Source organism: Rissa tridactyla, chromosome 4 (assembly GCF_028500815.1).
Source record: "Rissa tridactyla isolate bRisTri1 chromosome 4, bRisTri1.patW.cur.20221130, whole genome shotgun sequence".
Lineage (NCBI taxonomy): Eukaryota > Metazoa > Chordata > Aves > Charadriiformes > Laridae > Rissa > Rissa tridactyla.
The window spans coordinates 13616330-13629087 of NC_071469.1; the positions used below are offsets into that span (position 1 = coordinate 13616330).

Consider the following 12758-nt stretch of genomic DNA (forward strand, 5'->3'; position numbering starts at 1 on the left):
TGTTGATGCAAGCCAGCATCCTGTTGGCTTTTTTCTTCAAGAAACGTCAAAACAAGATGCAATTCCAGTACAGACTAGTATAAAAATATATAAAAATATAATCGGCTACTGATTATGTATTTGTTAGCTGTTGGATCTCTCTTCTGTGTTAATAAAACCATTTCAAACACCTTGGAAGAGTACAAATGTATTTATACTATTTATACTCTAGAATAAACTGAAAGTTTTTTGGATTAGCATGCCACATTCAGAGGGTAGTGGTCAACGGCTCAATGTCCAGATGGAGGTCAGTGATGAGGGGTGTGCCTCAGGCATCCATATCGGGACCAGTACTGTTTAATATCTTCATCAGCAACATAGACAGTGGGATCAAGTGCATCCTCAGCAAATTTGCAGAGGACTCCAAGCTGAGTGGTGTGATTGACATGCCTGAGGGATGGGATGTGATCGGGAGGGACAAGCTTGAGAAGTGGGCCCATTTGAACCTCGTAAAGTTCAACAAGGCAAAGTGCAGGGTCCTGCACCTGTGTCAGGGAAACCTCCGGTATCGAAATAGGTTTGGGCATGAAGGGATTGAGAGCAGCTCTGCCAAGAAGGACTTGGGGGTACTGGAGGATGGAAAGCTGGATGTGAGCTGACAATGTGCACTCCCAGCCCAGAAGGCCAACTGCATCCTGGGCTGTATCAAAAGAAGTGTGGCTAGCAGGTTGAGGGAGGTGATTCTGATTCTGCCCCTCTACTTCAGTCTGGTGAGATCCCACATGGAGTACTGCATCCAGCTCTGGAGCCCTCAGCACAGGAAGGACATGGACCTGTTGGAGTGAGTCCAGAGGAGGGCCACAAAAATCATCAGAGGGCTGGAGCACCTCTCCTATGAGGACAGGCTGAGACCATTGGGGTTGTTCACCTGCAGAAGAGAAGGCTCCAGGGAGACTTTATTGCAGCCTTTCAGTACTTAAAGGGGGCTTATGAGAAAGATGGGGATGAACTTTATAGTAGGGCCTGTTGTGATAGGACAAGGGGTAATGGTTTTAAAATAAAAAGGGTAGATTTAGACTAGTTATAAGGAAGAAATTTTTTTACAGTGAGGATGGTGAGGTCCGTTCCAATGCAAACCATTCTGGGTTTGAAGAGAGAAGTGTGGGAGAATTTACAGGAAATGGTACAACCTTCTTTGGAGTTCTCTCTCAACTGTTAGATCACTTCTTGTAACAAACAACTACTAAGCTCTGAATAATTGACATACCAGTTGTCTCATCCAGGGATGTATATCTCTTACCTATAGGTTACTTGAAGTAAAACATTTATACGAAAAGGTAGAAAATCAAATAAAAATGGCCAAGATGGTTTTGATGAATGAAATCAATAAACGAACGAACATCCTTCTTGAACAACTTGAAGTAAGTAAGGCTAGTTTCTTTGGTATCTTGTGAAATTAAACTAAACTAAATTTAATCCCAGTGTCAATGGAAAGTGTAGGGACTGTGAGAATTATTGTCCCTTTGCTTATGTTATCAAATATTACTTTTTTTTTTTCTTCAGAATTTTATGTGGAATCAATAGTTGACAAAGATTCAGGAAGAAGTGGCAAAATGTTTGCTTATCATGCATTAACCACATTTTCTAATGCAGTTACAGAAAATATATGTGCACGTTTTGAGTACTTACAAAACAAACAAGCTTCTGATGTTAATGATTAATTTGTAGAAGACCGCTAGCAGCACATTTAATATTCTGTTTTGAAAATAATCCTCTGGTATACTTTCTGTAACAGAGCCTGCAGGTTTGACTCTTTGATTTTTGGATGAAGTATATATGATTTTATTTTGAAATGTGCTGGGCACAAAATTGCTATCAGATCTGATCAGAATTTCCAGTTCTCAGTTATTCTTGGGTAATTTTAGCAGGTGTTGGAAAGACAGGGCGCTCAGCACTTGCTGGCTACCTTTGAACTTACATATTTGACTCAAATATGACTACTCAGCTAAGTAGCTTTACAAAAAAGAGGAACGTATGTTCTCATTTCAGGATGATTAAACATTAAGTAAATTAAGTGTTCATGTGTTTTGACAACATTTCAGTGTTTGTCTGACTTATCTGTAACCACAACCGAACTGTGCACACGCTTGAAGTATATGCACAGTGCTCTGTTGAAGTGTACGTAGAGGGCACAAAATGACATCAGGAGGTGCTGGATTCAAATCAAACATGGGAAGATTGTCCTTTACATAAATAGTAAATGAGTGTGGAACTCCTTGCTGCAAGATATTGTGTGTGGGTTCACAAGTAGTTACGGACAAATGCATAGAAAAATATACTGAGGGTGATAATGTAGCCTCTGTCCTTGTGGTGCCTAAATCATGAATTGCTGGAGACTGGAAGACCATTGTGAGGAAATGCTGCATGCTTCCCCCCTTTTTATATTCTTTGTTGGGTCTCTTCTGTATTGTAAGAGTCAAGAAAGCGGTCCAGGTGCAAGTTTGATTCAACTTCTACAGCTTTATTGAGTTACTTTATTCTGTTACACCAAGGCCAGAATGATGTAGGTTGCTGCTGGAGAAGTCATTGTTCTTCCTGAATTCAGACATATCTGTTTAATAGGATTTGCTTTCTTTTTATGATTGGTGGTTTAAAGATAATTCTAAATAAGAGTGTCCCTGCAAATAATGCATAATGTAGTGCCAATGATTGTATGCATTATGTGTGTCTGAAGAATGACAACTATCTTCTACTGATTCACGTTATTAACAGAAAATCACCAGTGAAAGGAAGCAGAAATTGGAGCAGCAACTGCAAAGTGTTGTGGTTTTAAGCAGACAGGTAGAACATGTGCAGAACTTCATCAGCTGGGCAGTGTGCAGTAAAAACAGCATCCCATTTCTCTTTAGTAAAGAACTGGTAAGAACAATACTTATTATCTCAGTCAATTCAAATTGTGCAGTAAATGTCAGAACTGTTTTAAGGATTTAGTGTTTCTCAAATAAAACATTTTTTATGTTTTATCATAAAATCATCCTCCTTTGATTTGTCACCAGATTGTATTTCAGATCCAGCGCTTGTTAGAGACAAACTGTAACACAGACATAGGCCCTCCTCTGAAGATCAGATTTACTTGGGATCCCTCCTACTGGACTAAACAACTGTCCAACTTGGGTAAGAAAATTATGTTGTTGTTTATTAGGCAAGTGCCCAAAGCTAGACCAGACAGATATAGACAATACAGTACTTTCCCTAAAGTGCTCTCCTTTTTTGTTTTGACTTCCAGTTTTGTACTTGACATGTTCTGAAGAAAAGCTAGTGTGGCTGAACTTTCCTGTTTTTTCCCTCCAGTTATATCAATTCACCTATTAAAAGACATTGTTATATATAAATATTACCTTATAAACATTACCTAGAAATACTTTCTATAAATATCATCTTTGATGGTCTTACAAAATCACAATGTAAGAACATAACTGCTAATTTAGTGGAAACACTGTGAAGGACTAAACAAATAACTGAAATTACTTAAAATGTAGTGTCAGTGGCTATCAAACAGCCTTGACTTTGCCCAATGTATTTGTAATTCAGTTCTGTCCCAGCAAGCAACAGCACTGTACAACAGCGTGACTTTGGCAGTCCTGTAAGGAGTACCCTGGATGAAATGGAGTATCTGCAGGGGGCCTTGTGCAATTTCCTCTGCCTTACCCAGGGGCAGCTGGGTTAGTCATGCCTGTGCTCCGCACATCCTTTGGTATCTTAGTGGCCAAGGGACCTGAGCAGTGCTTCAGACACTTACAATTAACAGGCACAAAGATGGCTTTAAGACATTGACTGTATAATAATTACAGTATTACTTATATAATGATTGTGCATACTCTGACTTTGTTTCCCAACAGCTATAAATTTCCCAATTGCGGTAGGTTTTTACAGTAAATTCAGTTAGGTGGGCTGATCAATGGTCTAGAAGATTGGTTCGCTTCCCATTCTAAGATATTTAAAACTAGATGAGGTAAAACACTATCAAATGTACTACAGGGAACAATCTTCTCTTGACTAAAAGCATGTACAAGATTGGTTCATAGGTCACTTCTATTTCTAGCTTTTACGATTCTCACCTACGTACCATCAATCTCTTTTATTTTTGTCACTTTCACCCTGGAAGCAGTCTTTTGTACTTGTGCTTATGGATGAGAAGATATGCTTGTACTTTAGTAAAAAATGAAAGTATAAGCTATATCCATCAGTTAAAATAAGTTAAGGTCAATTTTTCAAAGCATTTGCTGGTAATTCAGCCATGAGTTCCACTGACATCAGTGGAAGTTTGGTGTGATATTAAGTCACTGAAAAATCTTGAAAAATTTGTCATGAAGGTATGTTGAAGGACTGTTTGGATAGGATATTTGAATATCTTTTATATTTGAAATGAAGACAAGGAAGTGGCCAGTGTTCACAGGTTTTTTTCTGTAAATTTGTCAAGATCACAGGAGGGAGTAAATTTGCTGTTTTTTTTCTAGGAGGTTTCACTATGGAAGGTGGACACATTTCTCACTCAGATGTGCTACTCTGTGGAAGTGTGCAAGGATTACAGACCTCTTTGTATCATGGGCACCGTTCACCAGCGTCACAGCTGGATGCTGTGAATAGCCAGCTACATCAGTTTCCACCTGCAGTTCAGTGTCCTACACCTGTGTGTTGCTCACGCTGCCTCAGTGTACCTCACCCAAACAAAGCTCAGCCTTCTTACCAAGACATAAACTGCCATCAAAATTTTCAGCAACCTCCAGAAGTGCGTGAGCAGCACTTTCCTCTGCAGTACAGCATGCAACAACATGACAAAGAGCAAAGGGATGCCCCCCAACCTCTGAAGCTAACACAGTCTGGGCTGGAACAGCAGTCACAGTCAGAGCCAGAGAACGTGTCCAGGAGGATGGGAAAGCATTTACCATCCCAGCAGACTGCGCCCCTGGGTTATGCTGTTGTATCACATGAAGCTCAGCAAGTTCACATGAGCCATCCACAGCCATTCCGCACGCAGGCTTCTTTGCAGACATCAACTGTGCAAGTGCAACTTGGTCATCTCCAGAAGATAAAAGCTAACCACTTGCAGCAGCCACCACAACAGCAGCAGCAGCCACCGGCATCACCACCATCAGATCAGAATGAGAACACCCACAAACAAGTCATCCAGCAAAGCCTGGACATAATGCACCACCAATTTGAGCTGGAGGAGATGAAAAAGGATCTGGAGCTTCTTCTGCAGGCCCAAGGACAGTCCAGCTTGCAGCTGAACCAAGCCAAGCCACCTCAGCACGTTCAACAGACCATAGTTGGTCAAATCAACTACATAGTGAGGCAGCCAGCCCCAGTTCAGCAACAAATCCAAGATGAAGCACAAGTAAGTTCTCTGAAAGTTCTTTCCTATTGCGTTTAGTCAATGTAAGCTCAGAAGTGGGAGATGTCTTTGAGATTTCATGTATTTGGTTGAACTTTCTGTTGTTGTCTTGTCTATGTTTGCATTCAGCAGAGGCTTCATGCCTCATGCAGATTGGGCCAAAATTTTCTGTAAAGTGCTGCATAAACAACCTGGATCCCAAAGATCTGAATCTCTAAATACACAAGGTGAGCAGCAGTTGGGAGAATAAAAGCACTGTCATTCCTCCTTTGTGATAGGTAACTGGAGGACTGCAGTGGTCTCACTCTCCATTTCAACTCCTTGTTACTGGAAACTTTAAGCCCTGAGTCCTTGAAAAAGATTGCCTTTTGATTCTGAATAATTAGTGAAAAGGGAGTGAAGAACACCTTTTTTTCGGTCTGAGAGTTATTTCCCATTCTACTAGTAATTGCTCTTGCTACTGCATCATGTTCTTTAAGATTTTCATCAGTATTCATACATGCTATTCTGTTACGGTTTTGTCAGCACGGCTAATTTCTCCCCCTTTCCTCTGTTGGTAAGAATCCTGCCTTTGAAAAAGGGACAGTGCTTGGTGGTGAGCATCCAAACTGCATGGCAGATAAGGGTGCACAATAAGGTGTCTTTGAAACTCATTCAAAACAGTGTGGATTGCAGCAGAAAGGTGGCTTGGACTTACCGTTGTGTAAATTCTCCGGAGTTCCCACCTTGAATAGCTCTCAAAGTGGCTTACCTGTAGGGGCAGACTGCAGGCTTCTGGAATAGCTGTACATTTCAGCAGCTTTATTGATTTTTTTTTTTTTTTAAAATTCATTAATGTTTGAGAGAAATCTTTCTCTATTCATTTATCTCTCTCGTTAGGTTTACTTTGAACATCTTTGGTTTTTTAGAGTATTTCCAGTCTTGTCATATTGTGTATGCTATGCGTTCATGTGAATTTGTTACCATTTTTCTTTCTGAGATTTTGAAGACGTAAATTCTTAATTGTGATTTGTAGGTCTGTGAGAGTTCCACTGAACTTGATGCCCAGAAGCCTGTAATTCCTCTTGACAAACGTGATAGTCCCTCCCTGTCACAGTCACTAGATGAAGAAGCCAGTGTCAGCAGTCACTCCCCTGAGAGCACATTGCAACAATCAGCTTTCCATCCAGTGAGAAAGGTATAAAGAACTTTTTAAAAAAATATTTTAAAGGGAAAACATGAGCTGATAATATTGAATGTAATATGGCATTGAAATTTGCAATCAGGTTGAAAAAATTAAAATACAGTAAATATTGACAAAATAGCTTGTAAATCTTGGAAGACAGTCATAGCCTAACCTCGTGCACATCTCCCAGTAAGATACCTACACTGCGCCGTAGCCAGGATCAGCAACTGTTCTATAAGCTGGTAGTGTTTAGATCTGGCTGGCATGATTGTTTTGTGTGAACTGGTAAATAAACAGAAGACCTACTTCTTTATTGAGTAAATTCTGTCCAGTCCCTATCTCTAGGGATTTAACTATCAGGACTTGCTAACTACCATGCTAGCAGCAGTTAATTTGAAAAAAAGAGTCAGAGATTCTGATGAAATCAGGCCTGAGAAACATCTTTCAAAATAGTTGCCCCAGAAATAACAACACTGAAGACGTGGTGTCTGAAAGGGATATAATTCTGTTATACTCCTTCTCCTTGTTCGTGTATAAGCAGGAAAATCATAATTTCTGTATCTCTAGAATATTTCAGCACATAATAGAGTCATGCTTTGATCCTTCCACCTACTGTGAGGCCCTATTGAAGCAGCAGCATAAACAAAACCAGGAGGGCTCATCTTTATCAGTAGATCCTTGCTGGCTCTGGATATCACCTGTGTATTTGAGGCAGAGAAGCTGCCTTTTACCTCTCCATACAGTTTGTTTAAAACACTCCAAACAGTGCTTTATATTCTGGTTGCTCAGATTTGTTTGGTACTTGGGTGTATGACTCATGACGTGTACCATGTAGAAGTCTTTCATTGGTGTTTTTTCTTGAAATTTGTGTGTGGAATATTGTTGAAGAATTGTCTTTCCTTACTAGCCTCCAAAAGGCTATTATTTTATCGTTCTTTGATATGTAGCTTTGTTGATCCAGCATATTTATGATGCAATGCCCATTCGGAGAGTTGTTGGAGATCCTTTTGGGAATTGTAGAGACACAGAAAGGTAATGATTATTGAGGCTCTGGAAGCAACGGGCAAATCAGATTCTGAAGCTACAAAGAAATCTACAATTGCTAACTTAATCCTTTAGATGTGATGGAATTTCTAGATTAGGTTGATGGTAACGCAACATTCTGAGATGATGCTTTCTGGCTCTGAACTTCCACATGTGGAAGCGGATCTCCCTTAACTTCTGATTAACAGAGCACAGGACTGAGGAAAGCTATGCAAATTTTCTAGGGTAGGGCTACATTTACGTTAGGATATGACTGTAAAAATTGAAGATGTGTATTTAAGGCCTGAGCAAGAACATGAACCTGAGCACTTACTTTTCTTGTAACGCAGACACACCCTCATTTGTGAAAATGAATGGTGATGCTAACCAACTAGCTTTCAGAGACTTTTTCTACATGCATGTGGAAAAAGCTGTCCTTTGTCTTCTGTACCTGTAAAGGAAGGTTACTCTCAACAGCTTAAACAAGAAAAGTTAGAAAGAGGGAAGAAAATGGAAGCAGATGTGCAAGAGAGAGACTAGTGTAATCTGATGGGAAAAGGAGGAGGAAAAAAAAGGAAGAAGGGCTGTTTCGTTGCTGTACAAGTTGAGAAGGCGGCAAGAGGAGGAGACTCCTAGGGGAAAAAAAGAAAAAGGAAATTTTTCTAATGGTACTGAGAAGTGAATGCACTTGTGCAGAAAGCACAGATGTCCCTGTGTTTTTTACTAGTTTCCTGGTACATCTGCAAGAAATGAGGACCTTCAACAGTTACAGTATGCCATCTTTGCTTGTATTTATCTCTTGTAATGAGCTGTTTGGGACGAAGCCACAATGTACTGAAGCTCTGGCAATGGCTAATTAGAAATGATGAAGGGAAACAGCACAGTAAGGAAACTCTTGAAATACTTTCTTCGTGAATACTGTTTAAAGAAGCTTTTGCTGATGATTAGATCTGGTTTAAATAGGAGATCAGTTCTTGTTCAAGAACAAGGGCATGTGTCTCTTCATTCTCATCTCTGTTTCACCTGATTAATATTTTCACACTCATCTTCAGACAAAAATTTCTGGATAGGTGTTTGTCCATTTACTTTCATGTGGCCTGTATTCAGAACGTGTCATCTCTCTCAAGTTCTTGGTGGCCATGGAAAAAGTGAATGTGGGGAAGTCTAAAATACTGCACTTGGAAAATGGTAGAGAAACCTTTTGCTACCCGGAGAAGAACTGTATTCTGCTTTTTGGAGAATAATTTTTATTGGACTTCTTGGCCTCCTGTTGCAGTTCTGCTGAACTCTGATAGCCTTTGTTGTGCGCGGCATTCCTATTGGAGTAGGTAATTCGCTGGCTGCTGAGATTCTTTCATTAAAGAGAAAGCAGTATGAACCAGGATGTAGCAAAACTCAGAATTAACTGTTTAGTGATATGTTTGCCAAGATCTGTCAAAAAATAAAGGCTTCCATTAGCCCAGTGTTTTCCTTTATTTCGGAGCGGGGCATGACTTGATTGCTCATGTAATTAAACATCTGTGCATTAATTTTGAAACACGTTTACGGTATGCATTTGATACTATTGGCTGATAACTAGATGAATTGTCTGCATACAGGATCATATTTATGTATGAAGCAATATAGAGCAGATGCTATTAATAGTTTGGGATCACAACATTACTCATGAACGGGGAAACCACAAGTACGTTATTCAGATCGTCCCAGACGAGTGCTAGTGTAGCCGTTACACCGCGGTGTGAGACACTCGTATGCCATGTGAGTGCTTTTGAGTTCAAAGAATGCCTGTTCAGGTTATTCTGATGAGTACTGTGTTTTGTCCCTCACATTTAAAGCTGGTTATTAATAAGCAGAAGTAGAGAAGTAGGGATGTAACACTTCACACACTTGTAAAATGTCCTAGTGTGTTACATTTCACCATCTATCAGGACAAAAATTAAATCTAGCTTCACTAAGCAGAGCGAATTTTGGCTTTCTAGACATATAAAGTAGGGCTTTCCAGCTTGTGTCATTCAGAAACATTGGCATCAAGGCTACTGCTGTTTTGAACTTTGGAGTAATTCCTGTCTGTGCTCACCTGCTGTGTATGCATGTGTATACTTTAGTATCTAAACGTGTAACTTCACTTATGTGTGGGCTTGTTTTCATTTGTTTCACTGTTTTTGGAACATTAATGGTGGTATTTTGTCAGCCTTTCTGTCTTCCTGTGTATTTCTCGTAACTATTCTTTCCCGGTGAATTGAATTCTTTGTGCAAAATAAATTTTTCTATACTTAGATCATTGATTGATATGTCAAGTACTGCACTTACCATAACGTTGGGCTTGATGAGCACCTTTTAAGAATGCAACACTAGAAATGGAAGTTTTCTGTCTATGTGCAAATTTTTCTTTTCACAGTCCCCTGTCAGTATACTTCACTCATGTTGCTGTGACCTCTGGTTTGGATAGTGGAGTTGTTCCCTCTCCATGCCTGTCTGATACCCAGCCTCTCCAGTAACAATGCCAGCAAGACAGAGGACAAATCTCATAATAACTTTTGTGATACCCGCGCTTTTGTTCTAGGGAATTGTGCCAAGCTCTAGCAAATGGATTTTATACAAGCCATTGAATTTCTAAGTTGCAGTGTGAAGGAATGAGTACTCAATTAGATTAACAATTTTGTGGAAAGGGTTACCAAAGTTACCAACCTTCTGCAGTGATATGGTCCTCCTGTTGCTTTTACATAGTATGATATTGAGTTATTAATTTGCACACAGGACTGGAGAGGTCATCTATTATGGAGCAGAGGTGAGAATAATAAGGTATTTTTGGCCTAATTGTGTTTTCAGGAGTAATAAAGGGCGTACAATCCCTGTTTTGCTTACATGTACCTAATTGTTATTTGTGGCTGTGATGAGCAAGAGGTCTAAAGCCTGTACCTAACATTTGAAGAAATGTCATAATTACTGTACATTATTGCAAAAATTTGTGGTTTGAGGCTTAGGTACTGCTGCAACAGACATTGGCGTTGTTGCAGAGCCAGCTCGACATCTCTCCTCCTCAGACTCCATAAGTGCACCCCTTTCTCTAGTTAGGAGCAGGGCCTTTACTTCTGGGAGGGAGGATTTCTTGTCTTGTCCAGCTGTTGGATTGGGTCCTGGGCAGTGGAACACTCTGTACCATCCCCGCTCATCCTAAAAACCTAACTGGCTTGGGCGCTCGTGGTTCTGCCTTCTGGGATGCTGGTCAGTTGTGAGTAGATTGGACAGCATTTGTCAAACTCAGGTTTGGTTATGTTCCTTAGCAACCTTTGAGGGTTTCTCACCTTGAGCTGTTATTTCACCTTCTGCTTAAAATAAATTTCTGAATATGTCATGGACTGTATTAGTAAATTGTTACTGAACAATTTTTCAACAAGTACAGAACAAGTAAATTGTTACTGTTACTGTATTGGTTCATTTATAGCTGTAGCCAATAGCAGATACTTAGGAAAGGGTATAAGAAACAGACAAATACAAACTGATCCTTTGATGATGTACTATCCCAGCTCTAGGTGGCAATCTAAGGTATTTTGCCCCAAAACATTTGTCCTAAACTTTCTTAATGACAACTCCTCCATCTCGGTGGCAAATGCTTAACTAATGGTTTTTGGTTTTGTTTTTGTTTTCTTTAAAAGCATTTGAAATTTGTGGGAGAGCAGTTTGGGGGCACAGTGCAGGTTTTATTTGTTAGTATTGCACTCAGCATGTTGTGATTACATAGTGGGTGAAAGTAATAATAATTTAATACCTGACCCTAGGAGTTTGAATCTGAGCTTGGGACTGGGGTTGGTTTGTTGCTGCTGTTTTTTTTTTTCTAATTACTATTAATTTTAGGGGGATTAGAGGTGAAGAAAATAATGATAACAGCCTGAAATTTAGGGTCCTGCAAATTCCTAAAGTATCAGAGTATTTTTAGACTTTAAAGAATTGAGCTGCTTACAGCATAAATGTGTTCATGCTTAATGCAATTAGGTACATTTCCCAGAATGTTAATTTAACAAAACCTTTTCCTTTGACCTGGAAAAAAGGATAAATAAAACATGATGCTGCTTGCTCCATACAATCTCTTCCTCCTTCCGCTTTAAGCCAGCTCCAGTTTATTCAGACAAAATGTTAAGGAAGATTTGGATTCTTTTTCTCATAAAAACGGAAAGGAAATCCTTTGGATTCTATTCTGAAATTGGGAAATACTAATAGGAAGCATGTGTAGGCTGCGTTATCAGTGCTGCTGTGTGCGGTGAGTTAAACAACTGGATTGGAGTAGTACGTTTGTTTAACCTCCTAGCATAATGAGCTGCCAGGGGGATTGCTCCACTTAATAGCAGCCGTTCATTACTCTGCAACCATTTGCAGCGTGTTATTTCTCTTATAGCAAAGAGAATTGGCAGTTCCTAGTTTTAGCTTTCTTTATCTGTGACACTTAATGTCAACAGCCTTGAGATTTTGCCAAAACAATCCTAACAAATCCTAGTCCCAGTGTTTCAAGGTAAGTATTTGCTTCTCAGAATTCTTCTGTATTAGTGCTGCATGTTTACACTGGACCTTTTTAAATGCAACAGTGATCAAAGAAATATTTGAACTGAACAATATATTTATTTTTTGTTCTCTGAAGGCACTTTGCATGTTCTTTCTTCTTACCTTTCACTACCATAGCTATGAAATTTGTGGTAGAAGGCATTTTGGGGTGGTAATGCTGCTGCCATTATATTGTAAGGATCATCAGACCAAAATTAATTTTGAGACAATGAGAATTCCATTTATAATGACACAGATGTAGTTTGATATGCCAGGCTGTACATTAAAATGTCAAAAGTTTCAAATAACCTACAGCTGAAGCCACCCTCTACCCAAGAGCATAATTAATACTTGTTGTTGTTCAAAGGGTGCAATGTAAAAGCAATAGAGCTTTTATAAAAAGAGATCAATTCTTTAAAGGCATCCCATTTGCAAAAACTAGCTGAACTGTCAAGGGAAAAGAGAAATTTTTGCTAATGGCAAAAGAAATGATTATTTTAGGGAGTGAATTAATAGGCTATTAATGAGCCTTGTTCCCAGTGCATTGTTCACTTCACACTTGACAGCAGCTTCATGGATCAGAATGGAATGTGTCTGTTCTTAACTGTGAGTTTTAATATTTTGCACTGAAAGATCATAATGTTGCTTCATCATTAAAAT

General features: G+C 39.4%; 1 protein-coding gene across 4 annotated transcripts in view; it reads left to right on the forward strand.

Moving 5' to 3' along the window:
• TRIM66 (tripartite motif containing 66) overlaps window positions 1-12758 on the forward strand; it is a 59239-nt gene that overhangs the window by 22606 nt on the left and 23875 nt on the right. For all 4 annotated transcript variants that reach the window (XM_054200545.1, XM_054200543.1, XM_054200542.1 and 1 more), the window contains 5 exons: window positions 1286-1400; window positions 2752-2898; window positions 3036-3153; window positions 4497-5377; window positions 6390-6551. In XM_054200545.1, coding sequence (XP_054056520.1) covers window positions 1286-1400; window positions 2752-2898; window positions 3036-3153; window positions 4497-5377; window positions 6390-6551 — 1423 coding nt within the window. The remainder of the gene's footprint in view (window positions 1-1285; window positions 1401-2751; window positions 2899-3035; window positions 3154-4496; window positions 5378-6389; window positions 6552-12758) is intronic.